Source organism: Polyodon spathula, chromosome 59 (genome assembly GCF_017654505.1).
Source record: "Polyodon spathula isolate WHYD16114869_AA chromosome 59, ASM1765450v1, whole genome shotgun sequence".
NCBI lineage: Eukaryota > Metazoa > Chordata > Actinopteri > Acipenseriformes > Polyodontidae > Polyodon > Polyodon spathula.
In genome coordinates, this window is record NC_054592.1 from 560,345 (window position 1) to 577,844 (window position 17,500).

General features: G+C 43.1%; 1 protein-coding gene across 3 annotated transcripts in view; it reads left to right on the plus strand.

The window, feature by feature from the left end:
• Positions 1-17,500, plus strand: part of unm_sa1614 (un-named sa1614) — a 41,736-nt gene that overhangs the window by 12,767 nt on the left and 11,469 nt on the right. Inside the window, exons 2-16 of one of the 3 annotated variants that reach the window (XM_041240159.1) lie at positions 4,045-4,117; positions 4,492-4,637; positions 5,704-5,778; positions 6,599-6,648; positions 7,730-7,859; positions 8,073-8,158; positions 10,272-10,347; positions 11,171-11,257; positions 11,619-11,627; positions 12,686-12,786; positions 13,179-13,248; positions 13,617-13,704; positions 14,585-14,633; positions 15,387-15,550; positions 16,855-16,988. In XM_041240159.1, the coding sequence (XP_041096093.1) occupies positions 4,078-4,117; positions 4,492-4,637; positions 5,704-5,778; positions 6,599-6,648; positions 7,730-7,859; positions 8,073-8,158; positions 10,272-10,347; positions 11,171-11,257; positions 11,619-11,627; positions 12,686-12,786; positions 13,179-13,248; positions 13,617-13,704; positions 14,585-14,633; positions 15,387-15,550; positions 16,855-16,988 (1,305 nt within the window). In that variant the 5' untranslated portion in view covers positions 4,045-4,077. The remainder of the gene's footprint in view (positions 1-4,044; positions 4,118-4,491; positions 4,638-5,703; positions 5,779-6,598; positions 6,649-7,729; positions 7,860-8,072; positions 8,159-10,271; positions 10,348-11,170; positions 11,258-11,618; positions 11,628-12,685; positions 12,787-13,178; positions 13,249-13,616; positions 13,705-14,584; positions 14,634-15,386; positions 15,551-16,854; positions 16,989-17,500) is intronic. The other 2 variants (XM_041240160.1, XM_041240161.1) reach the window with 2 other exon arrangements.

Consider the following 17,500-nt stretch of genomic DNA (forward strand, 5'->3'; position numbering starts at 1 on the left):
ACATCATAATCTACTATTGTATATAGAATACAATAACCAGCATCTCATCCACAACACAAACACACACATTCTCCACAAATACATGTTTTCATTATTTGGTAGCGTGTATGTAATTACAATATTAAATGAACTTAAAATGAAAGTGGTAACACTTTACATTGTCTCTAACTACTGTGTATTTACATAGTAGTTACTTAGTAAATACATGTGTACTTACACACAATTACAATTATGCATAGTTTCCAATGTACTTATTGTGTCAATCTTTTTACACGATGTATGTAAGCACACAATTGTATCACAAAAGGGTGAGGGATATGGATAGGGTTCTGTTGTCCATTGTAACGATGCATCATAACGCTGAACAGGTGGTTTGAGCGCCTCTTGCCTCTGCTGAGTCTCTTCTCGCCTGAGCAGCTTTCATTTCAGCTGGGAAGCTGCTACATTAAGTGTTGCAGATCAGTTTCCGTTCCTACGGCTCACAGCCCCAGGTTCTGTGCCAGAATTTCACAATCTGCAGCACCTCGCGTTTTAGAATGCACAATAGTACTGACCTTTGTTTCCCAAAATGGGATTAAAACTGAATTGCTTTTTAAAAAGGTTCCAGTCCTGAGTGGTGCGAGTTTCTTTTACTCAAAGCTTGCACAGTGCTGGCTGAGCCTTTTAACCGCAGAACAAAGGGTAATAAAGCACAATAAAAGCATAGGAAAGCAGTGTAAAGAATATCAAGGTATGGTAAAGCTTATTAATAGACATGGCAAACTATGATAAATGCATGGCGTGACCATGGCAGAAATACCATGATAAACTTTTCTAAGGGGAGGTCCATGACAGAATGGTGTGAGGTTTGCATGACTCCAGTTTAAAAGCCCTTTCTCCATTCTGTCTTTACTCTGGTGCTGGAGGAAGCACAGAGGATATTCAGGAAATGTACACTGTGAGTGGCTTCCTTGACTAGTAGTAATAATAATACTTTATATCGCGCCTTTCATAGTGGAGCACCATCACAAAGCTCTTTACAAGATACAAGACTAAGGTGTGCGAACTATGCATCGGCTGCAGAGTCACTTACAAGAACGTCTCACCTGAAACACGGAGGTTGTGACTTGCTCAGGGTGACACAGTCGGTAGCTGAGCTGGGATTTGAACCGGATACCTCCTAGTTACAAGCCTGTTTCTTTAACCACTGGACCCCACAGCCTCCAAGGAAATGCAGCATCTGGTCCTACAGAAAGCACCCTGGCTAACTTAATTTTTAAACAGCAAGGGTGTGTTACATGTGAATATTTCTAGCTGTAAGAATCTGAAAAAACAGTTTTGTTGTTTATCACTCGGGATATGATTTATTCAAGCAGCGTCCATGTAGCCTCGGCCTGCTTTCAGGAGATTCTGCTGAAAATTGATAGGAGAATCAGAGAAGATCAGAATCTAAAGGTAGTATTGTGGGCACTGGGTATCATTTTTCCAACAGACAAGCACATCTGCATGTTTTTAAAGGCGCGCTAACCAGAGTTTCATAAACTCCCCCAAAAACCACTGCAGATTGTAAATGCAAGCAGGTTGCTGAAATAGCTCATCAGTTCAGTTCAGTTTGCCGGATGCTTTTTGTATCGCTTTCACTGTGTCTTTATTAACTGTGCTAAAGATCATTTTAGGCATTTTGAAAACCTAGTGTGTGACAGACAGTGAACGCTTGAGCAAGAAATGTCTTTAAGCAGTGTCTTAATGCAGAAACATATGCTTGCAGCTTTAATGGGTCAATAATGGTCTTTTAGAAATAGATTTAAACCCTTAACTAGAGAACTGTCAACTGTTATTGCAAGAAACACACACACAACCACTGAGTACAGAAACGGTCTATAGTGTGAAAAATCCCCTTTTCTGAAGAACAAGAAGCTGTTCTCTGGGAAATCAGAATGGCTAATTGATTTTAATTGTGCTTCTTTTTATTTGTCTGGGATTTCCTTTTATTTCCCTCATTGCTATTCCACATCACACTCCCGTGGCTGAGGGAGAGATAGGAGGATTAGGGTTCCCAATGTGAAGCTGGTGTGCGTTTCATTCATTCCCTGTCAACATCTGAAGTTAGCCGACTGGGAACGTCCAGGGCGATTTTATAAAGCTGGCTAAGATGAGACTTGAGGAGGCGCTGCTAAACATGGCATTTACTGTGCTATTTATAGAGAGGTTACACTTGGATTCATTGCAAAACCCACTTCCTAACTGCCGGCACAGGAGTACAGCCACTGCACACTGATCCTCAGGAGATGAGTTCTGTAAACTCTAAGCTGGGTTGCTGTAAACGTCATGTCTCATTTGCAATGGAAGGGCATCCTCAGGGAGATTTCTTTTACTCCCCAGTCTGCCCTGATCAATGAGGTTGTTTGACGTTTTTGGGGAGGCTGCTGACCGATGAAAAGCATCTCTTGCAAAACAAACACAGTTTAATACATTTTGATGTCTTGAGCAAGGTGTTGAAAACTTGATTATTTTTTTGTTATCCCCAATCATCTTCTTCGGTCTCATGTATATCTTTTGACCAATTTATTTTAAAGTTTAGGCTGGGCTGTGTGCTCTTAACTCTAATTAGTTGATACATTTTTGACACACATGCTTTTGTTATGGGGAAATCTTAAAAGGAAAATTTCTGAAATAGTGGATCCTGATATTGTTAGATTTGGACCTAATGCATCACAGGGGATAGCTGTATGTGTTCTGGTAAAGGGGACTGGACCCAGGGCACAATGAGCTGGGCTCCTAGCCCATAGACCAGCAGCGTCTGTGGCTGTGCTTAATGAATGCTGATAGCGTGTATTTCAGTAATGTGAGTCGGGACGCATGCTCACACGTGTTTCACAGCCTCCTTGATTGAACCAGGCAGTGTGTGCAGATATGTTAGAGCACTAGATGAAAACATTCTGCAAACACCCTTTTAAAAGCAATGGGGAGGGAGTAGCATGCTTAACTACAGCTCATGTACTATAGCTGTAAATCTATTGCACTCGGCATGCCATTTTTGTAATTGACACATCTTTCTTTGTTTGCTGTTCTGCCACGCGGTGGGGTGGTGGGCTTCCCTGTTTGTGGCTTGTTTTATCATGCAGTGAAACCCTGTCAAGACCTATGCAAGTCATAGCCTTATAAGGATCTTTCATCGCACAGTAAACTGCAGGGCATGCTGCCAGCGATCAGTCTCTGCAGCTTCCGGTTTGACTTGCTAAAAAACTTTTTGTTTTGATCTTTTGCTTCTTCCCCTGTAGGAGACAAAAACAGTCATTACGAGTTATACACCATGAAAGAGCAGGTTCACTTCTGTTTGCGGTGATTAGAAGCTGACTGGCCAATTACTGAAACTCAGGCTATTGAGCCTTCTTGCTGAGTGCTGCTGCACAGAGACAACTCTTGTTCTGAGTGTATAATAATCCTTGTCGGTGTTCTTGCTGTAGCGTCTCCCAGGGCTGAGTGAGCACAGAAGCTACACTGAGCTGGGTGGGTGTGTGAGATTTTGGCGCAGAGCTGTAAAGCACAGTACTGTAGAAACAGTGTTTTCACAATTGATTTAAGGGGGGGGTGACCTTGTGACCTTGTGACCCTGTGACCCAACAGGCATTGCAGCCCCGGTCCTGGAGGGCCATTCTCCACCACGATTAACAGGCATAGTGAAGTTCTGACCCAGGTGGCTGTTGAATTGGTAAACAGTTAGGAGCGTGGTTGGATCAAAGACCTGGTCAGGAAGGTTCAGAGTCGCCCACACCCCTGCCCTAAAATGATGACATTCACTGCTGTGGGAGGTCGCAAAAGACGTTGGATTCTGTTGGCAGTGTGTATACGCAATTGCAGGTGGTAGAGCAGTGACAGCGGTCTCTGCAAAGTGAACCATACTGCTTTGTTTTAGGGTTATTACCTTGTCATTGTAAGAGTTAATCATCGTGAGTTTAAACTCTTTTAAACCCTTTTTAACATGATCAAGTCTAGATTAAGGTGCACTGCTAAATCCTTGGTTCAATGGGATGCTATTTATGTCTCTCTTTCTCTCTGTCTCAGGCCTTAGATTCAGACAGAGTTGTACTGCAGAAGATGAAGAAAGCAGCAAAAGCCAAGCATGCCTCAGGTCAAGGTAAGAGCGCAGGCATTCATGCAATGTAAGCACTACAGGGCTAGTTATCATAGCAAACACAGACTTAATACTTGCTGTGGACATATATATATATATATATATATATATATATATATATATATATATATATATATATATATATATATATAATGTATGTATGTATGTATGTATTCAGGCAATGTTCAAATATGTTAATTTTTTTATTGGCATCTATAGTGACGTCTTGAAACAAAGCCAAGGATTTTGAAGAGAGAAAATCAAAGCTGAATTCAAGTTTGAGTAGTTTTTTCTTGGGAATGCTGCACTTTCAAAGAGCAGGGAAATCGGGATACAGACAAACCTGCAGCTCAGCCAACCTGTTGCTTTCTGTTTAGACCACATCTCCCATCTCGAAAGCTACATCACGTCGATGGAGAAGCTGGCGGTTAATTTCACAAACAATGGAGAACAGGAACTGGCCACAAGCTTCAACAAGTTTGCAGAGTTTTCCAAAGAGCTGCTGACCCCTATGAAAAACCTGGTAAGAATGAGGACTGAGGGAGGGTGTCCAGGTGAGGCTCGTACCCTTTCAAATCTGCTTGAATCGTGCTGCCTTTGTCTACGGTCTGCTTGTGCATGTACTGTACACTGCACTCCAGCAAGTGTGGGGACTGAAGAGTTAAGCCACTGAGTGGGGAGCTGTTTCAGTCCTCTTGGATCTATTGCTTACTAATCTGTGTTTCTGAGTGGAGCAAGCCAAACTCCACATATTAATAATTTACTACAATGTAGCATGACTGGGTGGGACATTTAATCACACAGCATGCACAGGCATTGACTGAATTCTGCAAGAGAAACAGAGAGAGTGCCCCCTGTTGAGACACTACCACCATTTCAGTTGTATAGCCCTCCTTCCCATAATTGTTCCTCTTCTCATTTGTGTCTCCTCTCTGAGTGCTCATGTGACTTTGAATTTTATGCATGCATCCCATTTTTTCAATTTACACATGACTACTAAATATATTCATGCAAAAAAATAAAATATTTTGGAACCTGGCAGTAGACTGCAATTGCCATAGAAACAGTCCTCTGATTGGACATCTCAGTGACAGGATAATTATCCCAATCTGCTTCTCCGGTCTGCACCCTGTCACAGAGGAGGAAGGAGGGTGTCTCTCTTTAATTCTGAGGGATCACACATTTCAGGATGCCTTCTATATATTGTGAGTGTGCTGGCGAGACTGCAGACACTGCCAGGTGCATCATGATATCACACCGTATTCTATTTCTCTACAGAGAAAGACACCAGTGACAATGCAGTATGGTGATATGTTACAGCGTTGGCAGTTTCATTAATTCTAGGAACAAAACATCACATGAATCTGTTGCAGGAAGGTAGAGTCCAGGGGTAGGCAGCTCCAGTCCTGGATTTTTGTTCCAGGTTTTACATGTACAGTGATTTAAGAACATTAGGAACTGGTCAGCGGGTTCATTGACTGTGTATTAATTAAGGGCATGGTTGGAACAAAGAACTGGATTGTAAGTACTGAACATGTGTATAACATGCTCTCCATGTAGGTATAGCCTTATTCCTGATTCTCTCTCAGTTACAGAGCATGTATCACAACCTGAACTTCTTCCTGGATTCTCTGGTCAAGGGGGATCTGAAGGAGGTGAAAGGGGTGAGTGGATCACAGAGAATCGAGCTTCCTTGCTTTGGGCTAGGGCTAGAGGTAGGGCTAGGGTTACAGTTCAGGAGTGAAATAGTAATTTTTAAGGTAATTGCATATGATTTCCTACTGTTAAGTTGCATCAAAAATGAGCAATTAGTGAACCGTTCATCACCTATTACTATTCTTGACTGCGCGTCTGTTCACGGTAACAGTTTAACATAAATGCGTCATGGAGTGGATCATTACTTAATTAACGATGGCTTCGTACCAATCAGATTTGTAATCACTAAGTAACGCCTGTGTAATTTTTATACTGTTAATAACAAATCCCACAATGAAGTGTTGCCTTCATTTAGAAAGCTGTTCCATCCAGTCAGGAAATCAGCGAGCGCGAACGGATCATCAAGTTGTTGTCTGGCTTGAACGCAAATACATTCTCCTCTGCAGTGTGAAGGTGCTTCCTGATTTAGTCTTGAAGCGGCTGTGGCTTCACGAGTGGGTACATTCGTTAGAATATCCCTGAGCCAGCAATGAAATAGATAGAGTTGTCTCAGCAGGAGCTACTAGGACTCTACTGTTCGGTTGAAGAGGCTGCTGTCTGCAGATTAGATTATACAGCACGCACTGGGGTCTATTTCAGTAATCTCAAGAGATTCAGATCTTCCTGCAACCTGTCTTTGGACTCCACATTACTGCAGATCCTGCTTTTCCTCAGAGCTCATACTACGGTGGTGTAGTTTTTAGTTTTATTATGTCATTTTTATTTTGAGGTTTATGCAAAGAACATCCATGCTATACCCTTAATGAAGTGCTATCTCCTTTCTTCCAGGATTTGAAAAAGCCTTTTGACAGATCGTGGAAGGATTATGAAAACAAGTTGTAAGTTTCCTGTGCCTGACGTGCGCTGCAGTATTTTCAATGACTGTCGCATCCTGCGCTCCCCACAGGCGTGACTTATAAAGAGCTGTGATTTAGCGGACTCCTCGCTCAAACAAGACAGTGTGGTAGTGGCTTGCATTTGCTGAGAGTTTACTGTCCATTCTAAACAAAACATACCGACAGCTCTTGTGTTTCTCCACGGTCCCCCCAGTCCAACTGCTGATCACACTCGCAGGGTGGCAAGGCGACAGGAAGCTCAAATTCTCCAGTCAGGAGAGGAGCAGAATTGTGCAGTCCCATTTTTTTCAATCTGGCAGTGTAATTAGCACACACACAGCTCCACACTCAAACACTAGTGAAGGCAGGGTGGTAAACATCAGGGCAGGTGTTTTTAATTAGAGAGCCGGTGGAGAAGAGATGGGTGATTGTTGTCTGCAAGCAAGCTGACGAGGGGATTAGTACCTTGCTCCTCTTCCTTCTCCTCCTCCCTGTAGGCTTGCATATCATAGAGAGCTGGTCTGATTTTAGAAAGCCGGTGGGGGGGGGGGGGCACAAAGGCACAGCTGCCTCAAGGGTGCATAGAGCAGATCACACCCAAGGGAACTGGCTGATGAAGAATACAGTGCTGCCAGCACTGTGGGTCTAGGCTGGGGACAGGTCTGTTGCTTCCTCAAAACCCTGCTGGTATTTAAAAGGAAGGAATCTGTAATGTACTGGGGCAGCATTTTTAATGCTTACTTTATCTTTACTTTGCATATAGTATCATATGATATAATAGTGAAATATACTAAAGTAATTTACAAAATGCATCCATCCTTCTACATCCCTTTTCTCGCTTCTGTTTTGAACTAGTAACCCAGTGCCTCTCTCTGTGGTTTAGCAAAATAATATGTGTGAAGTTTAACAGCAAGCGCTTGCCACTTGACACCCCGCCAGTAAAAAGCGCTAACAGCAAATTTAAAGCTGTGTGTTACAGTGCCCATTGTTCTGTGATCATGGCTCCCATCCTCTGCTGCTTGCATTCTTGATGTGCGGCTGAACGCAGACGGCACGGTGTTTTTAGCTCCCTGCTGTTTTCCAGCACGAAGATCGAGAAGGAGAAGCGCGAGCTGGCCAAGCAGTACGGCATGGTGCGGACCGAGGTGAGCGGCGGGGAGATCGCAGAGGAGCTCGAGAAAGAGCGCAGAATGTTCCAGCTGCAGATGTGCGAGGTGAGCAAGGCTTCAGAAAATCCAGCATTTCAACTTGTCAGGATCCGCAGGCCTGCACTCTGAACAGAAGAACAAGTGCATCTACAAATGATTCATGACTCCTCATGAATATTAAAGCTTAAATGATCACATCTCAAAAACATTATTTTAATAATTAGCTACAATTTTATGTATACACACAATCCTTACTTTTCTTGTTTTTTTTCATTGCAGTACTTAATCAAAGTGAACGAGATCAAGACAAAGAAAGGAGTGGACCTCTTGCAGAATCTCATAAAGCACTATCACTCCCAGTGCAAGTAAGGACATTGATTTTCATTTTGCTAAACTTCACACTCTCTCTGCTGCTGTCTGTCTTTTGTGTGTCAGTCATGGCCTTTCCAGCAGCTATGTGAAGATGGGAAACCTTACAGGTTGCATTTCAAACACAAGGACCTTTACAGAAATGTGCAATACTCTGGGGGAGCTGGAAGAGAGCAATGAGCAGACCCCACTGCCTGACCCGCCATGGCAACACAATGGAACACATGGAACAGTGGCTCTGGTACTATTGTAATGTCACCGTGAGAGTGTTCACCGTTGTTCTGCCAGTGTTCCTTCGTAAAGAACCATTGCATTGCGGTTGGAATCAGGAACTCCAATCTTAAAGCAAAAGGCTACTTTTTAAAATGAATGAATTTATTTAGCGTTTTGTATAAGCTACTTCCCACTTCAGTTGAGTTTCTCTTGTTTTTTTGTTTGTTTTGGGAAGTGCACCCTATCTGTGGCTTACGATGTGGGATGCAGCCCACTTTCTAAATGTTTTTGCCATTGTCCTGAAATCACGAACAAAGTAGTTTTTGTTTTCTTTTGTGGTTTCAATCTAACCGACAAAAGCCACTGGTGTGTTTGCAATGAGTAAATATTATCGCTTACATTCATTCTGATGCTTTGGGCTGAAAAGCAAAACCCCACACACTATGATTTGTATTCAATTCATCTGCCAAAATGTTACAACACTAAAATAGCACATACTGCCTCTGGTGGACATATGTTGTAATTTTAATTTGAACAAGTTTAATAAAAGAATATAAAACAATAGATCGACACAGACCCAGTTTGATGACAACGGATATATCACAAGAGCTCAGTGTTTCTTTATCATTCAGGCGGTTTAGGGTTGGATCGTAGTATTTAAAATGTGAGTTTAATGCCTGCCATACGTACCCTTTTGTAAGCAATTGTCCAAAATATTCAAATCTAGGAATAGAGAGATTTCCCGGTCCCCCCTGTAGGGATAATTCTGATAGTCACGTGGTTGTTAAATGCAATGAATTTGTATTGCTCTGCAGCGGTCAGTGACTGTAATGTTTACGAGGGCCCTACAGTACTGTACACAGAGTGTCATTTAAAGCTCTGTTGCCCCCTGAAATGCTGAGGATATTGACAATGCCAAGCCTGCATACTCTGAATCTGGAGCGGCTTGCCTGATTGAAGTGTGGGCGTGGCGTAGAGCACACTGAACTCAATGGGATCTGGGGGGTTCTGTGAAGAGCTGTGATCTTTAATCCACTTCCCCATCAGTACTGTGACATTCAAATGAAAATCACAATGGCACATTTGTGTGTCATTATACTGCATGTAAAATTGGCTGCTGTTCTAGTATTTGTATTATGGGGGGGGGGGGGGGGGGGGACATCTCGCCTTGCGCCCTGTGTCTGCCGGGCTAGGCTCCGGCTCACCGTGACCCTATAAGTGATTAAGCAGTTAGTGATAATGGATGGATGGATGGGGGGGACCTCTGTTTTGGTTCAGGTTTTCATTTTTAAGTAAGTTTTCTTAATTTTGAAGTAATCCCTTGCGATGATCGGGGGAGCAGTGAATCTCTAGCAATAATGGATCTGAGTAAAACCTGCTCTAGCAGGCATGTGGGTTGAGGGAGGGTCTGCACTTCCTGACTTGGGCTGTTTATTGAGCGAGTTCAGTATGCTTGGAATTAGAGTGAGGGAGTGACAAGACGTGCCAGACACGCAGGTCCCGTGCAGGGGATGGGATAGCTGGTGGTGTAGAAACTCTGCTGATTCTGCAGGGATTTTGAAATGCCCCAGACTGTTGAATGAAATAAAAGGCTGTCTTTATTATGTACGGATGACAGATTTACTAAGCTGACGCTCCAGATAAACTCGTGCATCACTTGAGTGGTACAATCTTAAAAAATCAGCATTCTTACATTAGCATCGTGGTCTGCGTTTATTTCTAGTGTTGAAACGGTCTTGCTTTTGTTTTTGAATTTGAATTGAATTTAGCTGTGCTGTATTTTCATTGGAGCATGTACCCAGTAGACTTGAAGGCTGGGTTTGATGGTCAAACGTTAAATATGAATTCCACAAAACAAAATCTTTCTCTGTTTTTTTTTTTTTTTTTTTTTTTAAGTTTCTTTCAGGAATGTTTAGCAACCACTGAGAAGCTGAAGCTGTACATAGAAGTTCTACTTTCAGAGCTGGCTGGAGTGAGTATTCTCAGCCCTGCTACACAAGCCATCTCGCAGCCTACTGCGGGGTACAATAGCTAAAGCACAGCCACGTGTGGGGAAGAAGTATAAAAGCACACAGTACTGAAAACACAGCAAAGAAAAGAGTGTTAAGGAGGCTTTTAAAACATTGGTTAGCATGACTTTAAAGCATGGTAAAAATAAAACCCAAATAATTGTATGTAGTTTGAAATGAAGACACGCCTGTTTATTTGCCGTTTCGGCTCCTGCAGCTGATAAAAGATCGATATGCTGTGTTTTGACAGAGCTTATTGATTTTGTACCACGCATTAAAATGTTTTATTGATTCGCATCACTTACCACTTAAGCACGCGCTTTCCATGCCTTTCGCCTCCTCTTTTGAAACTACCTTGAAATCACATTTTGAATAAACACGAATAGTTCCGGTTCATTTGGCTGCTGTCTTTAGATATAGACTTCAACAGACAGGCGGTATGCTGGAGGTAATGTCCACTTTGGAAGATCTCAATCTTATAAACTGCATAGTGTTTTAAGACAAAGCATGTGTAAGATATTATAATAATACACTTTTAGGGCCACCCCTTATAAAAGGAATAGCATTGTTAACTACTACAGCAAAAATAATGTTTGTACCAACTGTAGAAAGGGCCTGGGTGTGCAGTACCACACAGTTCAGAAACAAAACCAACAAACTAACTCCTGACACAAGAGGGAAGAATGCGTAGGGTGTAGAAAAAAGAGCGAATGAATAATAATACGTGAGATTCTCAAGGCTGTCGGTGATTAGGCCTGTGCCCTCCTCCCCCTCTCCCTCTCTCAGATCAAGCAGAGGCAGGACGAGGAGAAGAAGCAGTTGTGTTCTCTCCGGGACCAGCTGAGACCAGCGCTGCAGCTCGACCAGAAAGAGGTAGGACCCGGCGCCACGGGGCATTCACACAGTGTGCTGCAGGTGCGGCTGCTCCAAAGCGCACGCACTTTTCGCATTCCGATGGGCACCTTGTAGCATTGCGGTGTCACAATAGCAACTTTACCAGGCTTTGAATTCAGAGCTCTTCATTAAAACTTTTGTTTAGCTTTGTGAAAGGACTTTGTATATTATTCCTTATGCCATTGTGTCTGGTTTTCTACTGTGTATTGCACGGCATCTGGTGCACAGCTCAGGTTTATTGAAATAGCTGCTGTCTGTGTGTCTGTCTGTCTTTTTGGTTTGTCTAAACATTTCTTTCTCACTGACTGCTTTCCCTCTGCTGCTGCTGCTGCTTCTAAAGTCCAGGAGAGTGAGTTGAATTTGAAATGTGGCCCTATTTTAATGATTGAATTGATTTTAAAAGCTGCAGTACTGACCCCTGCCATTTAGTTCTTTTCTATATACCCCTCTAAGTGTTAAACTATGCAGTATATTTAATAGACTGTCTCACATTCCGGTTCTTCCAGTCTTCTGATTGGAATCCCATTGTAAATGTGTTGTATCTATGCGCTGGTAGCTCTGCTCTTGTAAATGCGTTGTATCTGTGTGTGTCCGTGCATGTTTGTGTGTGCACAGTGCTGTATACAGTGTGAATGTGTGTGTGTGTGCGTGCAGTGCTGTATGCAGTATGAGTTTGTCTGTGTGTGTGCGTGCAGTGGTGGATATAGTGTGAGTATGTGTCTGTGCGTGTGTGTTTGTGCGCACAGTGCTGTATACAGTGTGTGTGTGTGTTTGTGCATGTGCCTTTGGGTCTTAAATCTTTGTGTTCCATTCATGTTGTTCAGGTCAATCTGTATGGAGTAAATGTACCTGCATGCTTTAGCTCATGCCCATGCAACTCAGTGATCCTGAATGTACCATCAGCCCCTGCCATTCCATTCTGCACCTCTCCTGCTATCTGTGTGCTGCTTCCATGATGCTGACATCACCAGACCTATTACACTCGACCTCAAGTAGTCTGACTGACTTCAGAGGTGAACCACTGCTGCAACAGCCCACTGTGCTACCTGGCTCCTCCAGGCCTTCTCCTAGTGGTGGCTCACATACAGCCCAGATCTCAGCTCTGCATTCCCCCTGCCTTCTCCTAGTGCTGGCTCAGATAAAGCCCAGATCTCAGCTCTGCTGCATTCTCTCTCTCTCGTTTAAATAATGAAACCAGAGACCTGAGCATCGCACAGCTGCTCTCTATCTGGGTCCTATGGGTTCAACTGCTGGAGCTTTAACCTCCAGTGTGAAATGCGCTTGGTCCCTGTCAAAGCGTGAAATTGGGAAGGCTGGGTTTAGATCTGAGAGATGGGCTTGCCAACCCCTGTGCGGCATCTAGTCACCCCCCCTCCACTAACTGACCCTTCTTCTCCTCCTCTGAAGGAGTCCCTGAGCCGGCAGACTGTGTACAGCATGCACCAGCTGCAGGGGAACAAGCAGTACGGCACAGAGAAGTCAGGGTGCCTCTACAAGAAGAGTGACGGGTGAGCGGCCTTGTGCTTCACATGAACACGCAGTTCAAAGGGGGACAGCACATGGTCTTAACTGTCAGTCAGAATAGTACAGTGTACATCACTCAGTTTTCCAGCTGTTTTCACTCTGACTCAGTTTCCAGATCAGTTAATAATACTAGCGGCTGATGAGTTAACACTGACATCAGCACCCACATGACTGCCAGAGCTGGCTCTTTAGTTGAACGGTAAGCAGTTTGTCTTCTCACCGTCTGGTTAGCGGTTCACGTCCAGCACTCGCCTTTCCTTTCAATTCAGTGGGCTGAGATGCCAATTCGTTGGATTCTTTCAGACATTGCTGTCTCTCCAGAATCAAGCCTCTTCAGTCAGTCATTAGTAACTGATTTGTTTGTGTTTGTTTGCAGGTTGCGTAAAGTTTGGCAGAAGAGGAAGTGCGTGGTCCAGAACTGCTACCTGACTATAGCACATGGAACAGTGAGTGTGTAACAGAGAGACGCAGAGAGAGCCTGCACTAGAGCCCCTGTTATTATACACTGGGAGTCTTGAAGTGTGCGGTTTGGAATTCAGTTGGGAATCTGATCCATTATCTCACGATCTGCCTTTTTAAATATTCTGTGTTACACAATATCTATTTTGTGTTTGTATTCTGCATGTTAGGACGCAGCACATTGCAGTCCTGTGCAATCTCTGTCAATGAACAGTTCAATCTGTGTCATCACAAAAAAATATTGAGAAACACACAATCGTTGTAAAAAATATCATGAAATGTAACATGTTTTGAAACTTAATGTTTTGTATTAATTTATTAAATTCCAACAATCCCACTTTTTGTTTCTTTTTAGCCAAACAGACCCCCTGCTAAGCTAAATCTTCTAACCTGTCAAGTGAAACCAAGTCTGGAGGACAAGAAGTGCTTTGATCTCATCTCGCGTAAGTCCAGTCTTTAAATCTGTGTCAATGCAACGTGTCAGAACCTGCCACCCGGTAAACATATATTAAAAGTAAAAATAAAACTAATGTACAGGGTGATTACAAAGTAACTTTACCACATCGATGATAAATGGACTTGCTAGTTGCCCCGGAACATTCCACGTCTCCAGTGACATCATGAATAAAAGCAGTAACACCCACACTGGAACACTGGGAATGAATAAAACCAGACTGTCCTCCCTGGTGTTTCATCTGGATTTATCTCAGTATTAAAGATGACCTTTATCTACAGATCACCTGACTAGAGAGAGTGCACTGATGAATCGCTTCTTAAGACCACATGTGTTATGTGACCATGTGTTTAAATGGATTGTTGCAGGAGTGTGTTTGATTTGAGCTCTCACAATACTGTAATACAAGCATTGGCAACAGTTAGTCTTGTAGTGTTGACCCTAGCTGTGGCCCGGAACCAGTCAAGACAGCCTGTGCGCCGTTGGCGTGTTTAATTGGCTGTTTTTAAATTTTGTTTTCTGTTTGCCTGGAGAGACTTAGACCGAAGCCAAAAGAGACCATTTGTGATTGGTTAGCGAGCTCGGGTTGCCTTAGCAACTTTAAAACGGATGCAAAGGGCAGATTATAAAACAGAGGGCAAAGTGTATGATAAATGTTTGTTAGTTTAACCCAGTGTCCATGAAACTCTGCCATAGAACCCTGAGAACAGAGCCTTCTGGGTAGAAAAGTGGTTTTTATTGACAAACTTTTAGAGAAGTGGATTTTTACACATTGACGTACCGGCTCTGCTCCCTGGGTAAACTGTTTGATACTACAGTAGTGTTCATTGTCCTTGTTGTTAATAATATTCTTATTATTTCTGGTGTAGATAATCGCACATATCACTTTCTAGCAGAGGATGATCTGGAGTGTGCCGCGTAAGTAAAATCTCATTACTTTATCTTCTCTGAAAGTATTCATACACGTGTTATTCTGCAAGCAGGAAACCCTATGTGGTGGTGACGCACGCAGTTGTGTTAGAAACACAACAGCAGTTTCTACACGTTCTGATCAAGTGAAACTGTTTCCTCTCCTCTCCCAATCATTCTGTTGTTGAGGTTTTGGATGTGCATCATAAGCTGGTCAAGCCCTTACTGAAAAGCCTTCTATGGCAAAGCAGTGACCATACCATGACAGTGCAATGGTTCTGTACCAGAAGGTGAAGGGATAGCTGCAGGAATGATTATGCATGGGTTCCACAGTGGAACCTGATCACGACAGTAAAGTGAGTGTGACCCGCAACTGGATTTGGATCAAAACCAACACTCTCTCTTTGGAAGGGACATTATTTTAAAAGTGAATAAGCGGTATGCACACAGAGTGACACTTCACTGGGCTGCCACATAGCATCACAAATTAGCTGTCATGAGTGGTCAAACTGAATGGCTTCAGTAGCTCTTTAGCGCCTTCATAAACTGAGCGGCAGATCCAGGCTGATTTCTCTGCAGCCGTGGGCCGCATGACATTCCGTGAAGAGACAGATCCGTCCAGCGGCTTGCTGGCCCAGCTGAAGCCTGAACGATGCAATGAACCCCAGGCGCAAGTCGTCAAAGACTTTGGGGAATATGAAACAGGCAGGAGCGGTTTGCAGCTGGTTAACAGCATTGCTTGTTGTTTTTTTCACCTGGAAGGTGGATCTCCGTCCTGACCAACAGCAAGCAGGAGGCCTTGAACGTAGCCCTGGATGAGAAGAGGCCGAGCGGGGAGAACAGCATCGAGGATCTAACCAAGGCCATCATCGAGGACGTCAAGCGCATGCCAGGGAACCATGTCTGCTGTGATTGTGGGGCTCCAGGTGAGAAAGGAGTTCCGAGCTCTCCCACCACCCCCTTCTCCCCTGATTGGAGTCAGATAGCATGCACTGTATAATGTGAGTGGTGCTGTTCTTTAAGGCTACTGCCAGCGCTGCATCCTCTGCATGAACTCTCCGATACTGCCTGTGGAACAGCTTGCAAGCAGGCTGGTTAGATTAGGAGATTGAGGGAGCCCAATGGAAACCACTGAAGATGCTGCTGAATGTTTAAGCTAATGAATGTTAGTACTAAGCAGATTCTTGACAGGAGTGGTTTATCAATGGATATAGGACTTCTTTCTGAAGATATTGTCTGGATAGCTTATGAAGGAAAAGTTGTGGGTACAGTTAAATAAAATAATGTGCTAATGAGTAGTATTTCTGTTTGTAAGTAAAAGTAGTCAAACAATGTGTGAGAAGATGGAGTTTGCTTTCTGAGGAAATGCGTATGAGGCAAAAGAAAGAGACTGTGTGACAGACAGTGAGAAATCGGTGGGGTCCTTCATGCCCAGCACTGTGTAATAGTGTGGTGTCATTCGGCAGTACTGTAGTATTAGAAACTGTCATTTGCATTTTAAAATCCTGTAACCATAAATAAGTGTACTGTGTGAAGCGGTTTGCATCCAGAAAACAAATGGAAGGATTAGTAAAGTAATTTAACTTCTGATTACGGATTAAATGAGCCTGAAGAATCGGTGTCGCCCGCTCATTTAACCCCTTCATCGCTGGAAGTGTAGACTTGCTGCAGCATTCCTTATGGAAGAGCAGCAGCGGGGGTAAGATGATCTGGCACAGACAGCCTGGCGCAGTCATGCTGCAGAGTAATTGCACAGCCGCTGTGTTCAACTGCACTGCGACTGCTGTCAGAATGTTCCCAGAATTGCAGCTCAAATATATATGTATATTATATATATATATATATATATTATATATATATATATATATATATATATAATATATATATATATATATATAAAATTGAAAAAAGACCTTACCTGCAGTTTATACAGTCGTGTGCAAATGTATCCGAACACCACATTGCTACTGCAGTTTTGATTTGTTGTGCATATGAAATCAAACTTCTTGAACTGAAAAAAATGGTCAAATAGGCAAATTCGTGATAGTCTATTTTAATTGATGACTTGAATAGGTCACACATGCAAGTAAAAATACTAAGAGAAGTTTAGGGTTAAGGTTAAGATGCCGAATTAAAGCACAAAGTGGTCTAACATTTGCATTAATAATATGCAGTACACACTTTCAAGATGTTCTGTTGCTGATATTGATTATATGACTGTCCTCCTCAGATCCCACCTGGCTCTCTACTAACCTGGGGATCCTGACCTGTATCGAATGCTCCGGGATCCACCGGGAGATGGGCGTGCACTTCTCGCGCATCCAGTCCCTTGCGCTAGACAAACTGGGAACCTCAGAGCTACTGGTGCGTCTCCCTCCTGCCTGACAGTCAGGCATTTCTAATCATTTTCAAACTGACAGCATTGAAACCTCGTGATCTCTACTGTGTTAGATGAATAGACATGTGGTGGAAATTCAAACACCACTTCAAATGAACTAAATGATATGATATCCTTCTGGATTAACGATAAGGAAAATAGAGCACACGCCAACAGCGGTCGTGGAGTACTTGGGTTATTCCAAGAGCGAGGATGACAGATTTACTGGCAGTTACCTCATTTTGCCATGTTTTACTATTGACTGTTCATGCAACTGCTGCTTCTGAAAAGACTCCTCAGGGCTGATTTTATTAAAACAAGTGGGGAAGCATATTAGCATTGCACAGGCTGCAGTGTGCAACGCTAATATGCTTCTCCGCCTCATTTCAGAAAAATCTGCCTCAGAGTCTTTTCATATGCAGGAATAGTTTAAAAGCAAACATAGCAAACCATGATCCAAGAGGAACAACAATACAGAATTACACAGAGCACACGTAAC